General features: G+C 53.0%; 1 protein-coding gene across 2 annotated transcripts; it reads right to left on the bottom strand.

Annotated features, from left to right (window-relative positions):
- Positions 1 to 1,944: 1,944 nt before the first annotated feature.
- On the bottom strand, positions 1,945 to 22,079 carry LOC113997257 (TRAF interacting protein). 2 transcript variants are annotated; one of them, XM_039378207.1, is made up of 16 exons: positions 21,780 to 22,079; positions 20,503 to 20,560; positions 19,177 to 19,260; positions 17,934 to 18,044; positions 15,589 to 15,628; positions 12,906 to 13,033; positions 10,216 to 10,310; positions 9,502 to 9,615; positions 8,492 to 8,579; positions 6,826 to 6,915; positions 6,529 to 6,617; positions 5,694 to 5,849; positions 5,445 to 5,493; positions 4,782 to 4,907; positions 4,193 to 4,243; positions 1,945 to 3,214 (listed from the first exon to the last, which is right to left on the bottom strand). In XM_039378207.1, the coding sequence occupies exons 1-16, from the start codon at positions 21,875 to 21,877 to the stop codon at positions 3,086 to 3,088; spliced, it is 1,506 nt and encodes a 501-aa protein (XP_039234141.1). In that variant the 5' UTR covers positions 21,878 to 22,079; the 3' UTR covers positions 1,945 to 3,085. The 2 variants fall into 2 exon arrangements, with proteins under 2 accessions (XP_039234141.1, XP_027594779.1); XM_027738978.2 differs by lacking the exon at positions 17,934 to 18,044.
- Between the last annotated feature and the right edge of the window lie 285 nt (positions 22,080 to 22,364).

Below are 22,364 nucleotides of genomic sequence, written 5' to 3'. Positions count from 1 at the left end.
CTGGGTGGGGGGAACATGTATGTGCAATAAACCAGAACAAAACCACGTCAGAAACAACTTCCAGAAGCAGCAAGTCCATGGAAAGTGAGAGTGCAGGAATGTATCAAAGGGGCCAGGAATGAGCAGGTGGCCAGAGCAAACAAAATACTTGTTTAGTTTTTTTTTCCTGTTTACCCCAAACACAGAAGATGCAAAATGCACAGCTTAAACCCAGCAGAGGCTGGAGCAGCCTCCAGCAGCAGCCTCCAGCACAGGCAGTACCCAGCCAAGGTACTCACATCGCGGTGCCAAAACCCAGGAAAGCAGGCAGGTGGTATTGGCTTAGGAGATCGTGGGAGATGGAAGAACACGGCACCCAGGCACACAGCAGGCAGAGCTAACACCAAGTGACATGGAAATCACAGGATGGTTTGGGTTGGAGGAGACCTTAAAGACCATCTTGTTCCAAACTCCTACCCTGGGCAAGGACACCTTCCACTATCCCAGGTTGCTCCAAGCTCTGTGCAAACTGGCCATGAAAACTTCCCATAACAGGGCAGCCACAGCTTCTCTGGGCAACCTGTGCCAGAGAACCTTCCACCCTCACAGGGAAGAATTTCTTCCCAATATCCCATCTAACCCTGCTCTCTGTCAGTGTGAAGCCATTTCCCCTTGTCCTGTCACTTCAGGCCCTTGTCCAAAGTCCCTCTCCAGCGCTCTCGGAGCCCCTTTAGGGGGCTTTAAGGTCTCCCTGGAGCCTTCTCTTCTCCAGGTTGAACATCCCCAGCTCTCTGAGCATGTCTTCATAGCAGAGGTGCTTCAGCCCTCAGAGCATCTCCAAGGCCTCCTCTGAACCTGTTGGAATGGGCTAGAACATCCTTCATATGTGGGTGCCCCAGAGCTGGACAGAGCACTCCAGATGGGGTCTCACAAGAGCAGAGGGGGACAATTAACCTGCTGGTCACGCTGCTTTTGATGTGGTCCAGCTCCTCTGCTCCCTACAGTCGGAGCACAGGGATTTTTTGGGCCAGGGTGATTTTGTTTTCCACGAGAAATCAGATTAAAGCACTGAGGAGCCACAGATCCAGCAGAAGTCTAAGAGAAATCAAGCCCAGTTCACGCAGGCACTGCTGTCTGGGCTGGGAGGGACCCTGACCCACACAGCCATGGGGCTGAGCTTCACAGGCAGGTTGGACCTGGGGCCGTAGCTGAGAAGGGGACAGGGCTGCCTTGATCAGGTGCAAATTCCTTCCCCAGGCTCTGACAGGTCCCCAGACCAGGGCTAGAGCAGGACAGCCCTGAAAACCCCTCTCAACCCCTCCACTGCAGGCTGGGACCTGCTCTACCTTTTTGGGCAGACATAGCACCAGCTCTCCAGCACCCCAACATTTGGAAGCCCACATCCCTCACCAGCCATACACACCCAGACTTCCGCTGCCACCCCCTTAAAAGGGTCTCCCTGAACCTGCTTCAGGCCAGAGAGATCCAGAGCAAGTCTCACATTTTTTACACACACAGGGTACCTATCTTGAAGGGACAAGGGCCCCATGCAAGAGGATCGCTGCAGACCCTCTCCCAGGCTTCTCTTCTGCAGAATTAACTCTGCCTAACTAAGCCCCCGCTTCCTTCATCTCAAGCTTGTTTTCCAGCCCTTTGAACCTTCTCCTCCTGCTCCTCCAAACTCTCCTTGCATTTCACATCATTCTGCAGTCAGCCCCAAGTGATGCAAGTGAGACACAGCTCATGCTCCGCAGGCATTTGCCTTGTTCACTGCCCTGGAGGTGGGCCTCACTTTCCTCACAGCTTCAACCCAGCACAGCCCTTCCCTGCACAAGGGGCCTGTCTCCTGAGCTAGCAACAAAGGTTTCTGAAGGGTCAGGCACATCAATCACCCCACACTCAGCACCCGAGCTCAGCTCTCCACCCTGAGCTGCAAGAGGGCAGAAAATACTCAGAAGCCACAAGTGTGCACAGCAGTATATTTTATTCCCTAAAAACACGTTTTTTAGCCAGTCCAGGTACTAAGACTTCCAGCCTGAAGCAGCTGAAAATGGGAAACATCAGATTTGTACAACAGAGTGCTGTATTAGGTGCCTCACGACATCTGTTCCTTGCAGCTCAAACAGCCCTGCTTCAGGGGGCAGGAGGGGATCTCCTGTTCCATGTCTCCAAGCTGAAGAAGCCCAGACAGGTTCAGCCCCAGCAGTCTCCCCCCCTCCCCTGAAGGGAGCCATTCTTCAGCACTTCTTCAGGCCATTCTAAACCCTCAAATTGCTAGGCAGAACAGTTACAAAATAACAGAAATACTCTATAATCTTATTAAAATATAGAAATTCCTAAACAAGCTTCACATAAACATGTACCAAGTCACACTAGCACATCTATCTCTGCTTCTAAGCAGGGCAGGGGATCACCTCAACACCCTTCTCCCCAGTCAGCAGTTTCAGTGCCAAGCCTGCAAGAACTCAGTGGACTTCACGGCCCAAACCAGGGCAGGGCAGCACAACCCCCAGGCCCACCTGTGGGTCTCCCCAGCCCACACAGGCCTGTGTCAAGGGAAGGTGTTTAATTTGATGATGAATATACAGACAGTCCACAGCAACACAGCCTGCTCTGCACACTTCTTCCTCCAGGAAACTTTATTCGAACTATTTACGTCAGGTGTGGAGTTGGTCCAGGTCCCTTCTCCCTGCTCCTCCCCAGACTCCCATCCCAGATACCCTTCCCACACCTCTAGCTTGTGGCTGTATCCAAGAAATGCAGTTCCACCTGGTGTCTGAGAGCCCAAAGCAGCAGCAACTGCAGAGCTCTGAGCAGGCCAGAAGACAAAAAAATCCTGCTGCTTCTACAGGAAAAAAGAAGGAAGGAGTGGTAAAATGAGGTGGGTAACTCAGTCCAAGCATTATCCAGAGGCTTGGTCTCCTGTTGGCTTGCTGCAGCAGTCCAGGATTCTGTAGAGGGCACCTTGTCTCACCCACAAGGCACCATCAGCTTTGCAAACAGCACCCCCACACAGTGGTGGCTGCACATTGCTTTGTGCCAGGCTCTGGGTGAGTGTGCTGCCCCTGCAGCCCCTTCCCAGCCTCTCCCAGAAAGCCAGGGGCTCTCACTGCAGGAAACTGTCCAGTCTGGCCTGGCTGCTGCTGGAGGAAGATGTGGAAGGAGATGCAGATGCTGGCCTGGACACCTTCCTCCTGCTCTTCACTGCTAACGGTCGGATTTCTGCCAGGTTTGTCTGGAGGTGAAACTGTCAAGGAAAGCACAGACCAGTGCCCTGGGGACACAAGTGATCCAACACCTGCTGCAGGCCAGCCTGAACCACAGATCTAGGACCCAGCCATACATCTACACCCAAGGAAAAACTCCCTGCAGGACAGCACGGGCTTTGCTACCTTTTCACAGCAGCAGAGCTCAGACACACACCTGTCCCATGACTCAAGGAACATTTCCCACTCAGGAGAGGTTCAGATTGGATATCAGGAAAAATGCCTTCACTGAATGCGTGGTCAAGCATTGGAACAGGCTGCCCAGGGAAGTGGTGGAATCACTGTCCCTGGTAGTGTTCAAAAGATATGTAGATATGGTGGTGAGGGACATGGTTCAGTGGTGGGCTTGGCAGTGCTGGGGGACTCTGTGATCTTAGAGCTCTTTTCCAACCTTGATGATTCTATACTACCCCCCCGCACACAAAACAGCATTTAAGTGTATAGATCTGAGCTTCAAGATGTTCAGAGCCAGTGCACTGTGCTGGGAAAGGCAGAGCAGCCAGAGCCTGCAGGAGCAACCCCAGGGGAGGAGAAGCTCCACACTTGCAGGGTGAGCTCAGCCCAGCCACTCCTCACCAGAGAGGAGCAGCAAGATCCTGCAGGAATGAAGGCTCCGGGTGCACGGGTTGGCAGGCACACGGCCAGGAAGAGGCTGTGCCACACTGCTGCTCCAAGATCTCAAGGGCACAGGCAGTCCTGGCAAATTGCACAGAATTCTAGCTGATGTGCTCCCCTGAATGAGCCACAAGTGCTCCCAGCAAGTTCAGGTCCTTGATGCCTTTGCTTACCTCAGACTTGTTCAGAGTCAGAGTTCCTTGAGGGTCCCTGTCCATTTTTTGTTGACTGGGGGACAGAGGAGTCCCCAAGATGGCTGAGACCAAGGAGGAAGAACAGAAATGAGGTGCCCACAGCATTCCTACTGCCACATGAGCTGCAGGAAAGGATACAGGCTGTATGAACTTCGTTCTGCCTCCCATGCCATCATACCCGGTCCTCACCTAGGAGAGAGAAACAAATGAGCCCGGAGCAGCAGCGCAGAGCCGTGGCTACCTCTCCTCGAGTTGGTTATGGGCAAGGGAGAGCCTTGCAGGCCACAGCTTTTGGAGAGGGGTTAAAGCACCTGGAAAAACTCAGCGCTTGTGCTAAGCCCTCACCTTTGGAAAAAGACAGACTGAAGGGTATTAATAAAGTTTGGGAATCTTGGGCACTTCTTGAGGCAAGCTGAGCCTTCCAGGCAAGGCTTAGGATTTTGTCACTGGGAGAGAGGAATACAAGGAAAACACCCAAAGCTCCAAGAAGGCAGAGGAATAGGACAGAGAGAGCCACTTAGTCTGCTGCCAGGAAGGGAGTGAGCATCTGTCATCCCTGGAGCTCTGCAGGACTGGGAAGTAGCCAGGTTGTGCTCCAAGATTTATTTTCCGCACTCTGTATGTGGCAAGGTAAAAGCCTGGTTCACTTCCTCCTGCAGGGTCGCTTCAGGACAGAGGTGGCACTGCCAGCCCTGGACACACTCACCAACTGGACAGTCATACTTACAGTACCCATGTTCTTGTGGGGACCCAGCAAGCTGCCCAAAGATGGCTTCTTGGAGAGAACAGAGTTTCTGATGAATGCTGGCAAGAGTCCTTTAAGAACATCATCCTCCACATCATCTGCCCAGTTCTGTCCCACAAAAAAACCCCAAGAAAAGCCCATTCAGGAGATCATGATGGTTAAAGGAGTCCACATACAGGCAGCACTAATAACACAGACAGCTATTTAGGATAATGGCTACTGCCATACCACATCTCAGGCTGAAAACCAGCAGCTTCCAGCCTCCCACTGGGGCTCATGTGGAACAGTGCCTGGTAGGCAGGACACTGCCCCCAGCAAGGCTGGGAACAGCCACCTCAGCTGACCCCCAGCCCTTGTGGTCAGCTCCACGTGGTATTTGCCAAGCACACCTGGGGCAAAATTATCAGCAAGAAGCACGTGGGCCTCCACCCTCCCTCTCCTGTCCAATTCCAGGAGGCCCGAGGCAGCAATAGTGCTTCTAGGAGACCATGAAGGAAAGCACTTTGAAGCACATACTGTGGTTCTATAGATGGGATGGTCTATGACCACAGTGGCTTCTACATGGAGAAAATGGATCCTTTATCCCAAGCTTATTAACAGCAGAATCAAAGAGGCGATACAGAAAATCAAGGTTAGTTCTTTTACCTCCACTGTTTCCTTCAGAACTTTCTTTGCCAGGTTTACCACGGGAGGCCTGTAAGAAGCCCAAGGAGCAAATCAGCAGAGATTTATTGTTCAAGTGGAGCAGGCAAGGACAGACAAGGCCAAGCAAATGACGACAAAGCTTGCAGCACGCCATCAGGCAGCTGGAGAGCTATCTGATCTCACACAGCAACTTCCAAAGCAGCGAGACTTTGATCTCCTTTAGAAGCAGAGAGAGGAGGGGGAACTCACGGCCTTTTATCCAGCTTCTGCCTTTTTGCAGGGCTGAAGGGGGATGTGCAGGGCTGATGCTCAGGGGTGTCCACATCAAAAGTGGCATCTAGGTTGATCTCATCGCTGTGGGCCGGGCGGTGCAGCTTCGGGTGCTGCAGTTCCACGGGAGTGGGGCTGCAAGGCCAGGAAAAGCGTCAGCCATCGGGCCACCACGGGCCACCCAGCAGGGGAAGGGAAGGCAGAGTTGCACACAAGGACAGCAGTGGGACCCTGTTCTGCCTGCATGTCAAAGGAAGGACAAACCCCAGAGTTTAAAGCCAATGCCCCAAACTACTGTTCCCCCTCGAATGGGCTGCGCTACAGCAGCAGCACCCAGAGCCCAGGGAATCACACTGCTGCTCTATGCACACAACCCAGCTTGCTGTACTGGGGTAATGGCACAGGCTCCTCACAAGAAAGACTGAATAAAAACACGAGATGTCATTTTTCAGGCTAGGTTCCTCTGCCTGGCTAAGATCTCTGGTCCCCATACACCATGCCACGCTCACCAGAAGGCCAGCTCTGAAGCAACCAGAAGAGAAGCTTTAGGGATGTTTCCCTGGCAGGACATAGAAACAAAGAGTTTTTCAAAACCCAGGCCATTCCTCCACCTGCTCCTGACCCAAACCCTCAGAGACATGCACTTTTTCCAGTCAGCCACAAGAAAAAGGATACAAGGAACAAAACAACCATACTACTGCGACACCTGCCAGACTAGCATGTCTCTGCTTCCCCAGCTAATTAAACTGTCAGCTCTTGCTCTGGACCCATGACCACCATCCTTGGCCTGTATCTGAGGATACAGCTCACTAACCTTTCAAAGACTAGCCGACTGAGTGTCTCTCTGGTTACAGATGGGACCTTCAGAGTATCCTGCAGGATGTCTATCTTCTTCTTCAAACTCTAGAGGGAAAAGGGAAAGCAGATAGTGAGATAAGGAAGGATTTTCTAGTAGATACTTTGCCCCTTTTCCATAAATCAGCATCAGGTGGAGCTCAGAGGTGAGCTGGGAAACTTAGTCACTGAGCAAAAGCCAGCATAACTTCTGTCTTTGCAGCTGCAGGCCATGGCCAGCTGCCAGTTACTGCAGACTGAGGAATGATATTCTCACCAAGATCTCCTTGTCTGCATTCTTCAGATCCTTCTGGGTGCTTTTTAACTCCTCCTGTGTCTTTTCCAAGTCTGAAGTTGTTTTCTGCAGCTGCAGGATACAAGAGCAGAGTGTGGGTTACATCACTGGGTAAGGGAGACTACAGACCCCTGTGAGAGCAGTGGGCTCTGCACCACATGCTACTTCCCCTGTTTAAGGGTTCAATTTTCCTGTATCAGTCTGACCAATCTCTCCTGTACCAGCACAAGCCAATCCCTACCCACTTCCACAAGCTGCCTGCAGAGGGATCTCCAGGGCTGCTTGCCCAGCCTTTCCTGAACATTTATGCCTGACGGCGACAGCTTTTCCCTGCTCTAACACTTGGTGGCTGCGTTCTGAATTCCTGCAGGACTTTGGACACACCAGAGCACAGGAATTACAAACCACAGGCTGGAGGATGGCTGTGCATCAGCAGCGCTGGCACACGGACAAGCCTGATTCAACAGGGAAGCGTGCCAGAAGCAGGGGTCGGGAAGTGGATGGCTACCACATCAGAGATTTCTGTGGGTCCTGGAGGCTGGGCCAGCCCACGGACTGTGGGTACAGTCAGCTCCCTGTCAACCAAGCCCTGAGCCCTGAGCGCACTGACTCGCATCCTCCTGACCCAGCTGTGATCACTGAGGTAGCTTGGCTCTGACTCAGCCTGGAACAGCTCAATTCCAGCAGCAGCACCTTGTGTAGGGGGTTAACACTCCTGGGGAGCAGCACAGCAATCTGAAAACCTCCTTCTCCTTTTGAGGGGACAACAGCTATGGCTGAGGAACAAAAATAGGCCAAAGCCACCCACAGCTTCTTACTTTGTTGGCTGAGACATGGGGATGCCCCAGGGAACACCTGTGCCTTGGAGAATGAGGCTGCAGGCACACACTTTTCACGGGGACGTGCTACCAGAACAGACAAAGTGCTTCCTGGCCTGAGCTAACATGGCCCAGCCAGGCCTGGAGCAGGGGGGAGCACATGTCAGCAGAGGCATGTCAGCATTCCCAAGCTCTGCACCAGTTCCAGACCAGCCCAGGCAGGGTCTGTGCAGGGCCACCTGCATGTCCTTACTGCACTTTGGGAACCTCTCCTGCCTGGGCACAGCATGATGAAGGAGCCCTGGCCCGGTTCAGCTGGCCGAAGGCACAAGGCTGGGTGTGACTGGTTGTGCCAAGCCAGGGCTAAGCCCTGCTCAACTGACACTGGCTCCAAACCCCTTCCCACCTTTCCAAGGGGCCCAGTGCTGCAGAAGGAGAGGCTGTCAGCTGAGCGCTCAGCAGTGTCGCAGGATGAAGGAAGTGCTACTTCCAGAACCCAGTGGGAGCAGTGGAGCACCTGTGTGCTGCTGCCTTCCAGCCCAGGCTCCCTGCCAAACTCTGGCTCTGCACATGCTGCCCTACCACTGTCCTCAGAGACTGCACTCCTGACAACAGCCCCTGAGCTGCACTCCTGACAACAGCCCATGAGCTGCTCGCTCACCGCAGCATCACACCCTGACCCAGAAACCCCAGCCTGACCTTCCACACACCCGTAACAGTCAGGTAGTGCTCAGTGTGGGAGTGGGTCACTGCAGAGGCCTTGGGCCTCAGTTGTGGGCAGGGATCTATAGACCAGCTGTTACCCTGGTGATTCACACTCTCCCCTTTACCTTGTTATTGACAGAGAACAGCTCCTTCTTCAGCTTCTCTGTCATCTCAACAGAGACCTTCCGAGCCTCCTTCAAGTTCTCATATTCCCTGCGAAGAGACCCAAAGAGTTACGCTGTTTGCAAGATGATTGAGCTAGAACTTCTCAGAGGCAAGCCTAGAACCTTAATTTGAAGCTCTGGAACTGCGGAGCCACCAGAGAAAAACCAGGAGACACAAAGCCCTTAGGGAAGAGAGCTGAGTGTACCAACACTGTGTCACACATTCTGCTACACTATGGGGGAGAAAAAACCTGCAAGGGATATCATGCCTGATTCCACCAGCAAAATGGAAACCAGAGCCAGAGACATTTCAGTTGCCAATGAAAAAGACAGACAGACAACAGAGCACAGTCTTCATGCTGGCAGCAAACAGGGGACTTTGATTTAAGTGACTTTTCAGAGACTTCACACTATTGGCCATGCACATTCACTCCCAATTACACCACAGGGACACTTGCCTCATTACAGCTTCATATCAAAGCTGCAGTTACTCAGCTGCCATCAGAATGGACCCAAAAAAAGCTGTGTTTTTGCCCAGCAGGACCAGATGGATTTCCAGGTAGGGGAGGGCAGCAGTGCAGACTTGCCTTGCCAGAGCACACCAGAGGCCACAGCTGCACAGCGCAGGGCTGCAGAGGGCACAACCTGGAGCTCCTCATCCGCTCACTTCCCCCCGGGCACGAGAGGAAAGCAGAGGGAATAATCATCATCACTTCATAGGTGCACTGACAACTCTGGAGACAGTTCCCATGGTGACACACATGTCACTACAGTGACAACAGGAACAGTTCAGTGTGACAGGCTCCAAACTAGGTCCCCGGGATGTGTCAGTCAAAACCCAGTGGAAGCCCGAAGAGGCGGAAAGAGCCCCGCAGAGCCCATGTGCCTGCTGCTACTCAGCAGAGGGTCTCCCCGGGCTGAGGTTAGGATAGGACAGCACTAGCCAGCTGTGCCAAGCCTGCAGCACCTACTTCTTCAGTGAGACACAATAGATTGCAAGCTGTTCAACCGCTGCCTGCCCAACTCCCATCTCTCTGATCATCTCCTCCACTTCGGGGCGCTGGCTCTGAAGCAAAAGCTCAATCCTGCACGAAAGAAACCAAACAAAAACATACCCTCAGCTCATGAGTCACAAACAGAGCAGGGAAAACGACAGGAGCCCTGCTTTCCCCCATGAGGCTGGTGCAGCCTGAGCTCCTGCTGCAGACACTCTGGGTGTCATGAGGGAAGAGACACAGCTGCCTCATCCCAAGCAGGGCTTTTCGCTAGGGAAGAGCAGCACCACTTGGATTAGAGAAGGGGCAGCTGTACACACATAGTGCACATGGAGCTGATGCCCCAGCTCTTAGTCCCTACAGCCCTGTGGCTGACTGTGTTCCTGGGCTGGCATTCTGCCCCAGCATCCTCTGATAACAGGAATGGCACATAGCCACGCTTGGGGCACTGGGGATGAGGCCAGTACCATGCCTTGCTGCTCTTTAATGAGAGCAGCTGTCTAGAAACCTAGCAGGGACAGGCAAGGACAGGCCTGCTAATGCAGCAGTTTCCAACCTTACAGGTAAGGTGATGCAGTATGTGAAGGTGGATGTTGCAGCAGGCCCAGCAGGACCCCTCCCTCCCCCCTCCAGGAAGGGGAGAGGTGTGCAGCCCAGCCTGCCAGGCTCAGGGAGCACCCCGGATCTCACCGCTCCATGGTTCTCAGCTTGTTCCGCAGACGGCGGGCCTCCTCCTTTGAGCTTCTGCTATCCTCCTGCTGCTGCTCTAGGAATTTCATATGCTTCTGCAGAGAAGCAAGCACACACAGACCGTTAGGGAGGCTCCAGGGATTGTCAGAGAAACATCCTGGCTTATGCGCGCTGCGGGCAGCTGGGAGCATACACTGGCTCTTAATGCTATCACCACCTCAGCAGCCCAGGATTAGGGACAGTTGAGCTCCCTCCCGCTGCACCCCCAGCTCTGCCCCCCACCAGCACAGCAGGGTCTCAGTGCTAATCGCAAGGCGAGGCTGGAGCTGACACCACATCGTAGCCCCTCTCTGCTGGGAGCACTGGAGGGGCTGCACAGTGCCCTGTACGCAGTGACGATCTGTTTTACAAAGCAACGGAGTCCACAGCAAGCAAACCTGGCTATCACCTCCTGCTCCGTGCACAGCTGATTGCTTTAGCCTCCATATTCTCCCTGCCATTAGTTGTTTAGAGCATAAATAGGAACGAGTGGGTCTCTTCTGGGAGACCTCAGCCAAACAAGACACAAACCCAGGCACTTCGCTCACCTGCTGCAAACCTATTGCAGCCATCGCCTCTCCAGGCTCTCCAGCAGCAATACAAAACCTCAGCTGAGCTGGAAAAGCACACATCTGCAGTGTGGCAGAGGATGGGGAGAGCTGAATTAGCACCACTCCAATGCATCTAGGTTTGTGTGTGCCTGGGCATCTCACACAGCAACTTCGAAAGGCTCCGGGCCTGGTTTCCGCACAGTGCTGACTCTAGGGAGAGGCCTGGCAAAGGACCATCGCTTCGTAAAGCTCCTTCCCACACAGAAGTTAAAAGATTTTATCCACTTCCTGCCACAGGAACCAAACAGCTGTGAAACCACTGGGAATTTGCGGAGGGAGAGTGTTGCAGGCTCACATGTTACTCTTGCTTAACCAGAGCCCATCTTTGGCTTTCCCTAACCAGAACCTTCTACACTTCAGATCCCCACAGCAGCGTCTTGGAGCAGAGTCCCCAGCCTCAGCCAGCCTGAAACAGCAGCAAACTCTCGCACAGAGGTTCAGCAGCAGCTGACAGTGCCAGCAGAAGACAGGAACGGCGCAGTCTTAACCTGCGTCACAGCAAGTTAAGCCTGTATTTTCACTGCAGAAGTTTAGTGCTTTAATCTTTAATGATGCAGTATAAGACAGTGCTTGGCATTCAGCTGGGAAACCCCATACACCACAGAAAAGATACCTCCAGGTCCCTAATCCTTCTGCCCTGCCCAGCTTTCATTAAAAGGACTTAAGCACACAGAGAGGGTTTTGCAACAGGCAAGATAAGCACAGAGCTTCCTCTGGAAGTGTCAAGGGAGGAAAGCCAAGCACAGAGATGTTGAATCCAGCAGCAAGCACTGTCCCAATTGTTTCTGCTGGAGTAGGGAGCATCAGAAGTATCCTGCCACTGATACATCCAGGATCCCACCAGCATCTTTGGCATGGCCTAGATCCCGGCTGCCTTTACACCCAAGCAGATTGGATATAACCCCATGATTGGGTAAAAAGAGTTGTGCTGGCTCACAGAAAGGCCTGTCTGGCTTTAATTCATTACTCTGTCCTTCTCGTGTCAGGTAGACCTGGACTGGTTCCTTCCAGAAAAGCCCAGCTGCAGGTGGTGTACAGCAAGACAGCCCCATGACACAACTACAAGCTCTCCCTGGGCCACTTGACCTTGCAGGTCAAGGAATATGATGCAGTTTAGGATACTGGGTCAGACCCATACTCCAAGGGGCAGAGAGCTTGGGAAGTGCAGTTGACCTCTACCCCATCTTTCAACCTGCAACTCAGAACCCCCCCTACCTGCACCCCATCTACCTGAGACAGGCACATCACCTTCACACAGCAGAGACTGCCCAGCCCACCCAAGGCAAGGCTGCCACAAGACATCCCAACAAAGCAGCTCCTGCTCTTATCCTTTTCCTCTTGCTGTTTATGCACAGTACATGACTACACACTGAGTCACTGCACGCTGAAACACACAGGAATATTTGATCCCTGGACTTCACAACATTACTAACCTAACTGAAGCAAAGCCCTGGCAACAGAGGAGAGACAGGAGAGTTAGCTGGATCAGATCCCACTCAGCAGAAGCCTGCAACTCCCCCTCCATATTTTTCAGTTTGATTTCTCCCCCAGTCAAACTAAGAAACTAATTTTCCTTGAATCCCGCCTGGCCTAAACCCATTTCAGAAGAACATTCTACCACAGGGAGCCAGCATTTCGGCAATGGGGCGCTGGGGCCAGTTCCCACACTAGGCTCATGCTGCTACCTTTGTGATCAGCGCTGCCACTTCGTTAGCAAGGCTCAGCCACACCCCCCAGGCTGGGCTGTCAACCCTCCCTCACCACGGCCACCTCTGCCTTGAGCACGCAGCCACCTGTACACAAACCACAGGCCTGGCTGCTATGCCTCTGAATCACCTCCAGGCAGAGCACATGCAGGACCTCGAGTCCAGCAACACCACTTGCTTTGATAAATAAAAACAAAACGAAAACCTGGGCACCAGATTCAAAATCCCACCAGCACAAGCCCTTTATTAGTAGGACCTGCAGGGACCTTCAGAAAAACTAACACTGACTGCACAATGGTAAGTGCTGAAGTCCTGCTGGGGACAGGAAGGGTACCTTGAGAGAGGAGCACAGCATCTCTGTCTCTCCCAGCACCTTCTGGAGCGACTCTATCGTGGCATTGCGCACATCCAGAGTGTCCCTCAGCCCATCCACAACAGCCTGGCATTCTCGCTTTTCTTTCTCTGGAAAAGAAAAGAAGAAAGAAAAAGGTCATGGCCCAGTAACCCAGACTGCAGCTGCCCCACAGCAGCCAGAGCGCACTCACTGCTTGCAGTCCCAGCTCCAGGCTGCCAGGATTTGGCCGTTCCTGGAGAGAGCCATTTCTCTAAGTGCTGTCTGCACCAGGTTCTGTACTGAGCAACTGCTTCTCTCAGTGCCAGCAGGCTTCAAGATTTCTTTACTAAAGATAAAAAATTCCCTTTAATAGCTTTCCAGTGCCAGCCCTGCTAGCGTTAAGATGATGCATCTTAACTCTTGCGTTTTCTCAAAGCCAGGCTTGCACAAGGGAATCATTCCTCTCGAGTTACACCACGCTGTCACAGAGCTGGAGAGCAGAGCTCTGAGCCCGTCCTCTCCACGTGGAGCCTCATGTGCCAGGAAGCTCTTTGGGTGCCATTGGGCAGCTGTATGCAGTGGTACACCATACTCTGGCATCTGCCATCACCACAGCACCTATGTTGTGAAGGGCAAGAAGCAGAGACACCAGGGACTTTGCAGGACACACGACAGCTTAAGTAGATTCCCCAAGTGCCCACTTTTTGCAGGTCATAAAACCTGAGTCCTGCTGTTCCTCCCCCAGGCAAACCAGGAACACATGCCTCTGACCACCAGAAAGAAGGTGGTGGAAAAAAACCACCAGATATTGATTTGTTTTGTCGAGACAAGGGAAGAACAGCTCACGAAGCAACAACCACCATCAGGAGCTGACAGACCTACGCAGGGAACAGCCAGCATTGCTGGAAAGCTCAAAACAGTTGGGTAATGAGGGAAAGCAGCAGCCCCTCCACCTAACCCTGCTGAGAGCAAAGTAAATTTTTCAGCTCAGCATCTTCAGTCTTTGCTAAAATCGCCTCTGGCTCCAGCTTGACAAGAGTGGAGAGCCAAACAGTGCTTTTCCAAAAATCTTCTTGCAAGCAATCCAGTTTCAAATTGTGCCACCATATCCTGTGGAAGCACGACCTGCAGTGCAGCTTCACTGCTTGATCAGAGAGTAGAAGAGCCACGTGGGACTGGGGAAGAAGAGAGGAATGTATCCCAGAAGAAGCACGCGGGTGGCTTCTCCATTGATCTGCATAACCCTTTCTCACCAGCACAGCCTGGAGACGCTCCCCTGCATTTGCAGGGACTCCACACCCACCAGAAGAGTTAGGGCTTCCCCCTCCTCCGTTCCCAGCTGCCCAGAGGCAGATGGCAGGAGTCAAAGCTCTCCGTGCTGCAGGAATGAGTTTTCAGCTCATTCAGAGTGCCTCCCACAGCGCCTGCTGGGTCTGCTCGGAGCTCGGCACCTCTTGAGCCATTTGCAAGCTGATCCGAGCCTGGCAGTTCCACAGCTCCTCTGCACAGCACAGAGCAGAGCACAGCTTCACATGGAGAACTTATACACAGGAACCAGCAGAGAGCAGAGTACCCACAGCAAAGGAGGCAGGAGGTGGGAAGGAGCTTCGCATTTCCAATATGAAAAGAGAATGGGATAGGGAATGTCAAATCCAACCTCTACTCACCAGGAGCCGAGAAGATTAGCAGGCCTTCGAGCAGTTTTTCTTGGATAACATCCTAGCAAGAATCCCAGCCACCTTCCCCAGAAGATCTGGCTCTCTACCAAGTCACTAAACTCAACCGAGCTGGCAGGAGAACAGGCCTCAGAATAGAGCTGTGCAGACTGTCCAATTCTGCTCTCAGGCTAAGGACTGAATCCTCATTCTACTGGCTATTCACGTCTGTCTCGTGCATGCAGGGAACACAGAGGGAAGACAACTCTCGGGGCGTGGGTGAGCCCCCAGCATTCTTTAAACATTTTTTTTTCCCTTCTGCTAGCATGTTTTAGGATTTCTGTCACTTAGACTGACATTTTCCTTTTGCTGCTCATGACTCATGTTCTGATGACAGGCTGCCTACAGACGATGCTTAAAACCCATCGACAAGTCTCCAGGGCTTTTGCTTTTCCTGCCTCCCTCAAACATCCTCTAAAATTAAAGATGGGAAAATGGAAGTGCGCACACACTGAACTCCGTCTGCTCCTCGCGCGACACATGTGGCACTGCAACAGCCAAACAAATCCAAAGCCTTCCCACTGCTGCTTTTGGACACCACTTTCACCCTCTCATCTGCTGGAGGGAGTGAGCCTTGGTCACATACAGCTGTGAGTTTCCCAGTGAGCAAACCAAGGGTTTTGCTTTCAAGCCTGCTCCAGATAGAGCTGTGCTGCAATTCTGGAGCTTCTGATTAGGAAGAGGGGCAAAAAAAATTGCATCTGTGTGTCTAAACTCACAGTAAGCTCCTGAGTTACAGCAGAGCTGGGCCAGGCTGCAGGCTTGGGCTCTGTCATACAGAGCTTTAGGTGGTCCCACCCCAGAAAAAGCTCTGAAGAAGCTGTACCAGCGAAACAGTTTGCAGCCTGCACCGTTTCAGAGAGGGGTGGGCTCTGCACGGAGGTTCCTCAGGCCTGGACAAGCCACTTGATAGAGCCTAGGACCTGTCAACTGTGGCTGCCAGCCCCCTGCAGGCAGCTGGAACTCACCTTTCATGGAGAGCTGAGCCTTCACCTTGTCCAGTTCATTCTGAAACACAACACAGAGAACCCGATTAGGAAACGCCCTGCAGAGATGCTTTCACCACATCCTAAAAGGACCAGAGGGTTCTCAGCAGGACGTTTGCACCAGGCAGGTGCTAAGGAGGGAACACAGAAACAGCAAGCACAGAGTTACAAGCCAGGACTATCACAGGGAACGCAAAGAGCACCTCCAACTGGCATCCTTCAGAGGGGAGGGAAGAGAGGATCGCAGTTTCATCTTAGCCTTGTCAACCTTGTGTTTCTCGCACTGTCAGTCATCTTGTTTAAGCTGAATAATTTTGGAAGGCTCTCAGGGAAACACAGGAAATCAGGCAGGAACAACTTTTATAATGTTTTACCTAAATGAGGCAATAAGGCAGGGATGTTGCCAGACTAACTGGATTATTGAGAGTTCTTTAAACTGAAGTGAACTTTAATTGGATGCAGGTGGGAGACAGGAGGGCACACTCAAACACCTGAGAAAGTAACCAAGCATGCAATCAAACACGCTGACAGACACTGAAGTCACTGCAGCTCAGGATGCTGATACAAGCTAACAGCTCAATCGAATTGCTGGAAACAGATCACTGAGAAACTAATCCATATCACACGAAACTGAGGGTGCACAACATCTCCTGGGTGCCACAAGGGTCTGAGGAACATCAAATATTTCTAACGCCTTCATCAAGAATCAGAAAGAGGCAGCAAATGCCCTGTAGTCTAAATTAGTGATAATGAGGTGATATGACTTAACCCTGGCGAATAGCCAAAGGAAATGTAGAGAGGTTACAAAGAGAGGCTATTTATATATATATATATATATATATATATATATATATATATGTATAAAAACCCAGAGAGAGAGAGAAATATATGCAGGAAAGAGTCAACAGAAGATGGCTTAAAAAGCTGTGTTAGAGAACTGCAGAGGAAAGCACATAACAAGTCAGGCAGGAACTGCAGTGGAATAAAACCACAATAAAATGCCAACACACAGAACTGAAGCAGAGCACACAAATCTGTGCAACCCGGAATGCTACATGCAAATCTGAGCCGAGAATAGCACCACCAGTGACCACGGATCTGACGGGACCAGAGCAAAGCTCTGCTAGTGACAATAAAGGCAGGAGAGAGAATATGGGATGTAAAGCTTGGTAAGCAGAAGGGACTAAATGCAAAGCCTAGCAGAGCTGACTTGGATTTGCCCCCAGGGGCACAACTGCTGGAGGGCTGAGGTGGAATTAACTCTGCTGCAGGAACTATTCTGGAGTAGCTTCCTCAGAGTCCTATTCAGGAACGATTAGTGAGCTCAGAAGATGTGCCAATTATCATGATAGCACAGAAATCCTGGGCTACTGCGGGCAGCTACCTCATTCATCAACTTAATCTGAAATCCCTCATCCTCCACCACAGCTACTCTGGGGATACAGGTTCCCTCTGGTGTTTCCGTTGAAGTTTATGCCCGGGGGTGGAAAGCAAAGCAGCCCCTGCACTCCTTTGACCGCAGACATTTCAGAGCAGAAGCAAGAATGAGGAACAGCACCAAAAGACAATTACTATCCAAAAGATAATTTGAATAATTCTGCAACAACAGGAGAAGGTTTCAGATCATGAGGGAGCTCTTCTGACCGCTTCACTGGGTGCCTAAGACTGGTTCTCAAAAGAGGATCCCAAGCTTGCCTCCCCAAGATGACAAGCAGACCACAGCTACACACTCTGCTTTCTAGCACACCCTTTTCATGGCAGGAGGCCAAATACTCATTCCAGGACATTTGTAGGCTGCACAGATACAGCTCCAGTTGATTACAGAGACAAATAACACTCTATGCCCAGGCTCTCAGAGGGCCAGCCAGGGGGCTTTTTCAGGTGAAACCCCTTCTGGCCAAGGATGTTACCAATTCTTTTCCCAGCCTCGAGAGCCTGGGTTTGGCCCACTGTGTGTTGGCTTTGCTGAACTGCTGCCTGGCCAGAATCAGGTACCTCATTGCAGAGGATAGACGGATATTAAATAGATGGATATTAAATCCCCCACCCACGGTGAACAAGGCATCCTTGGCTATTAAGGTGCTCCATGTCCTCCAGAAACAAGGCAGCACACCACATGGAACTGTTGACAAACCAGTATCAGCCCAGCAGCAACTCGAATGCACATAGCAATGAATACCAACACAAGCTAACAATGCTAATTTACACAGAAAATATTTGGTTCTTTCCTGTTGGTGACCTCAGTGTCCTCATTAAGCAGGCAAAACACTCAGGGCTAGATGTTGCTCTGACGGCCACACAAGATTTATAGGAGCAGGAGGAGTTACCATCAAGCTTGTTACCAGGAGCAGCTCCACAGACCTGCCCTTGAGCAAGGAAGGGAACAGCTCTGCACAGCCTGCCTGGAGGGGGAAGGCTGGGAGAACCCATCTTGGATCCTGGGGTGGGGGTGAGAGAAAACAGAAAGCTTTTCTAGGGTAATTCTCTCCAGTCAACCCATTTCCGAGTCACTCGTCTAATTACACTTGTGAGACCAGATCTGAATATGTACCAGAGGCAATGTTTATCTGCTCTGAGGGCAAAAAGCCCCCAGTGCCCAGAGATGCTCCTCCATTTCCTCAGCACACAGACTTTGGCCTTCAGTTTTGTAAAATTAGTCGTCTTGGGGAACGACAGTGCTCCTGACATTATAGTCTGGCTGGCTTTATTTTAAAGACATATGATATACATATAGAATTGTCATGGCAACTGCTAATTATGGTAATTGCTGCACATGCTGATTCTAAACACAAGAGGGTACAACCGTCCTGTTATACCAAGGTCAACCGACCACTTTTTTTTTTGGAACAGATAACTCCAAGACAGAAGGAACCCTGTGTCATCCACACAAAGGAGGAGAACATGGCACAGCTGCTCTGTGTTCATCCCCACTCACTCCCAGCCCTCCACACCCAGGGGTGGCACCTGGAGAACACCACCCACCACCCCAGCTCCAGCCAGGATTCCCCCAGGGACCCAGCCTCAGCCCTGTCCACTACTGCTGGTGTGGCTTCAGGCAGTCCCTTTCCTAACATCTCTTGGGGAATTATGACTTATTCCCCACCCTGCCCCACTTCCTTCAGCCTGTGCAAGCTGCACAGAAGGGAGCAGGAGACACTTCCTCCAACAGCCCCTTTTTTCCAGAGGGGTCAGCAGACCTCACGTGCAACAGACACCAGCAGCAATTCACTGCATCTGGGATTTCCCTTCTCCTGCCTTCGGGAAGAGCTCTGTAGCCTCATTCCCAGGGGAGAAGCAGCAGTTTGTTGTGATGCTGCTTCAGGAGACTTCCAGGTAACGTAAGAACCAGAAGGAAGAGCAGCAAAGTAGAAGAGGCTTCTTGAGTCACCACATGGGATTTGGTCAGGGAGAACTTTAAATCACCTCGTAGAGACAGATGTGCTCCAGGTCAGAAACATGAGCGCAGCAAGCTCCAGCTTGGGAAGCACCTCCTGGAGAGCACAGGCAGTCCAGGCCATGCTTCCAAGAGGCTGAAGCATCACACGGAGGAAGAACCCCCAGTCAAATTACCTGCAAGGTCTCTGCATCCGGTGCTGCCTGCTCCTCCAGGGCAACATCAAAAAACAGTTTACTGATGATGTGTCTTTTGCTGACCTAGACACAGGAGACAGAAGAGGTTGATGGGCACAAATATGGAAACGACAGATATGGAAGACAGATGGAGGGGGAGAAGGTACCATCTTATGACAAGGCCATGAAAGGCAAATGAGATCACGTGCTTGATGCCATTAGGGCCGATGCTCTGCTTTGGCTCATCAGCACAGCAGCAGACCCCCCACTCAGTTTTTTGGGAGTGCGGCTCCAGCCAAGCTCCTGAGCCTCAGCAGAAAGATTCAGACATTTCTGACTCGAGCGCAGTCTGTTCTCTGGCAGCTCAGGCCCAAGCAGCTGACGCTGAGCTAACATGATGCCAAATCCTAAGACAGAAGTACGTGCTGCTTTCTGCAGGCAGAAGGTGCTGTAATTGAATTTGATAGCTCTCCACACCTCCCCCATGCAGTTACAGCTTTGTGTTTTAAGTATTATATACAGTCATGACACCAGCTAATTGCATGGTTACTGCCACATAAGATGTTATTTCGCGATAACTCCATGGTAACCCAGAGATGTGAGAGGCAGAGAAGAACAGAGGGAATCAACAAGTCAGGGAAGGAACAAGGGCCAAGACCTTGAGAGGAAGAAAGAAGCACGAACACAGAGTAAGCCCAAGCTGCAGCTGGATAAAAATTTACATCTGAGAGCGAGGAAACATCTCCTGCAGCCGCTCCACGCCAAGACCTACTGGCAGCACGAAGGCTGGTGACACAAGGGACTTCAAAGAAGTTCAGGTCCCAATTAAGCCACTGGAAACCCAAGCCTCAGCTTCCCATCTCGGAAGCAGAGCACATCCTTCCTTCCCTCCCTCCCCAGCCTTTGCTCTTCTCAAAGGAGGGCCAAATGCTGCAAAGCCAGGACATGTTATAAGGCCCACATGCAGCAGAACGGGCTCCTCACCTGAGAGCAACGAACTGGCCACTTCAGAAACTCAAGTCAGGTGTCCCCATCATCCCTTTGCAGCCCTTTCTGTCATCCTGCCAATACTTACCCAGCCTAAATAAAAGCTGTGAAAACCCGGAGCCCCTTCCAGGTGGAGCTGCAGTGGTGTGGCAGGGCACCCTCAGTCCACTCCAATCAGAAGGGCTATGGAGGGGAGTTCATCCTCTCAGCCTTTGGGGAGTCCCAAGTGACAGAAAATCCCTCTGTCTCCTACCTCAAGCATCACCCCACAGCCCCTCGGTGCCATTGCAGAGCACCGTGCCACAGACACAGAGAGGTGTGTACAGGTGATGGCTTTACCTGGATCCTGCACTGCGGGCACGTCCGGCTCGGTGCGGTGTCAAACCACTGGATGAGGCTGAGAAAGGAAAAGGTAACAGGCAGTAAATCCTTAAAATCCAGGAGTGCTGCTCCCAGGGGCCAACCCCAGCTCCCCAGAAGGCAGCAGGATGTGGCTCCTCGTTGCACACCAAAGCAGAACCACAAACCTTCAGCCCAGTGGCGCGGCCGACGGGAACGCCGCGTTCCACACGGGCGCCTCCGAGACAATCCCGGGCTGAATTTAGCATGTGAGCTTATCTTTACCGGGGCAGAGCTTTCACAGAGCTCAGATCTCTCTGGGAGACAGGCTTTGAACAACCTCAGCTTCGCAGGAGTGAGCGGATCCGCGCAAGGCGCGGCACAAGAGCCGCTCTATAATCAGGATGTGACAGCCGAGATTCAGCTCGGGCAGCTCCAGGGGGTGCCACTGAACACGGATCTGCGGAGCGGGCAGCTCCAGGGGGTGCCACTGAACACGGATCTGCGGAGCGAGCGGGACCGGGCCACTCTCTGCTCCGAGATGATGGATGCAAACCTGCTGCGCTCCCCAGCAGAGCCACTAATGCATTTTGCAACCGAGCCATCACGTCACGGTGGAAAGGTTTATTTTGGGAGCAGGGTAACAGCCTGAAGCTGGCAGGTTATCTCTGGAAGCTCTCCCTCCTCCGCTGGCTGCTGGAGGAGAGCGAGCCCAAGAAGCCCAGCCGGGTAAGGGTGACAATCACACCCGTGGTGCCACTCCGAGTTTGTCAGCCAGGAAAGCAAGTGCTTTCCCCACCCTCTCCCCACACACAAAGTTTATTTCCTCAGAAGAATCGTTTCCTTCCAACACAGATACTTCCAGCACGGTTCCAGCAGTAGCATGGAATTGCCAGGGAGGCTTCACCACAATCCAACACAGCTGGCACCGGCCCTCGGAGAGAAGGGAGCCCGCCGGCAGCGGAGCGACACAATCACAGAAAAAGCCTCCGAAATCTTCGAGCCCAACCCGTGACCCAACACCACCCTGTCAGCCAGACCAGGGCACCGGGTGCCACCTCCAGTCTTTCCTGAAACACCTCCCGGGACGGTGTCCCCACCACCTCCCCAGGCAGCCCGTTCCAGTGTCTAACGAGCACATCCCGGGCTGCTGCGGCCGCTCCGAGCGCCCCTCAGAGCCGGAGCGGGGGGTCACGGCTGACACCCCACGGGAGCAGCCGGCCCGCCCTACGCCCCCCCACCCCACCCGTCCCGTCCCGTCCCGTCCTGTCCCTCACCAGGCATGGTGGAAGGTGTGCCCGCACGGCACGGCCGCCACGTCGCGCTCGTTGTCGAAGAAGTCGGAGCAGATGGTGCAGTGGGCACGGATGGGCATGGCGCGAACTGGGGGGGGGGGGGGCACCGGGACAGGGCGTCGGGAAGAGTTCGGAGAAGGTGTGCGGAGAGGGTGTGCGGAGAGGGTGGGGTGGCTCAAAGTGGGTCCCAGGGAGATGCCGGGGGTCCCGGGGTAGCGGTGCCGGTGCCGAAGCGGCCGCGCGGCACCGCGCGGTTCAAATGCCGGCGCGCTCCGCCGCTTCCGGCCCGTCCCGGAAGTGACCTCACGGGGCCCGCGCAGAAAGGAACAGAGGGGGCGCGACCGGAGGGCGTGGCCGTACCAAGGGGCGTGTATTGATGAGGGGGCGTGTCCTGTGCTGGGGGCGTGGCCGCGCCCCAGTGCGGGTGCCCCCGGGTCCCTTTGCCCGCCGGTCCCGCGAACCCCGGACACCCCGGAGCCGAGCGGGGGCACCGGCGCCGCGAAGCCCCTTCCCGGGGACCAACTCCCGCAGGGCCCCACTGCCCGCAGCGCCCGGGCAGTGCTGCCG

The sequence above is a fragment of the Pipra filicauda genome, unplaced genomic scaffold (assembly GCF_003945595.2).
Source record: "Pipra filicauda isolate LSUMZ 115617 unplaced genomic scaffold, ASM394559v2 scaffold102_size2360937_pilon, whole genome shotgun sequence".
Classification (NCBI taxonomy): Eukaryota; Metazoa; Chordata; class Aves; order Passeriformes; family Pipridae; genus Pipra; species Pipra filicauda.
Note: the sequence above shows the minus strand (reverse complement) of the source record. Positions and strands in the feature narration are given on the sequence as shown.

Excerpts from the sequence above, each read along its gene's own strand:
- LOC113997257 (XM_039378207.1), bottom strand. The coding sequence starts at position 21,877 with ATGCCCATCCGTGCCCACTGCACCATCTGCTCCGACTTCTTCGACAAC. Across the intron at positions 18,045-19,176 it reads CGGATGCAGAGACCTTGCAG|GATCCAAGATGGGTTCTCCC; the intron begins GTAATTTGACTG and ends CCCCCACCCCAG. Across the intron at positions 10,311-12,905 it reads TGCTGTGCTCCTCTCTCAAG|AAGCATATGAAATTCCTAGA; the intron begins GTACCCTTCCTG and ends GCTTCTCTGCAG.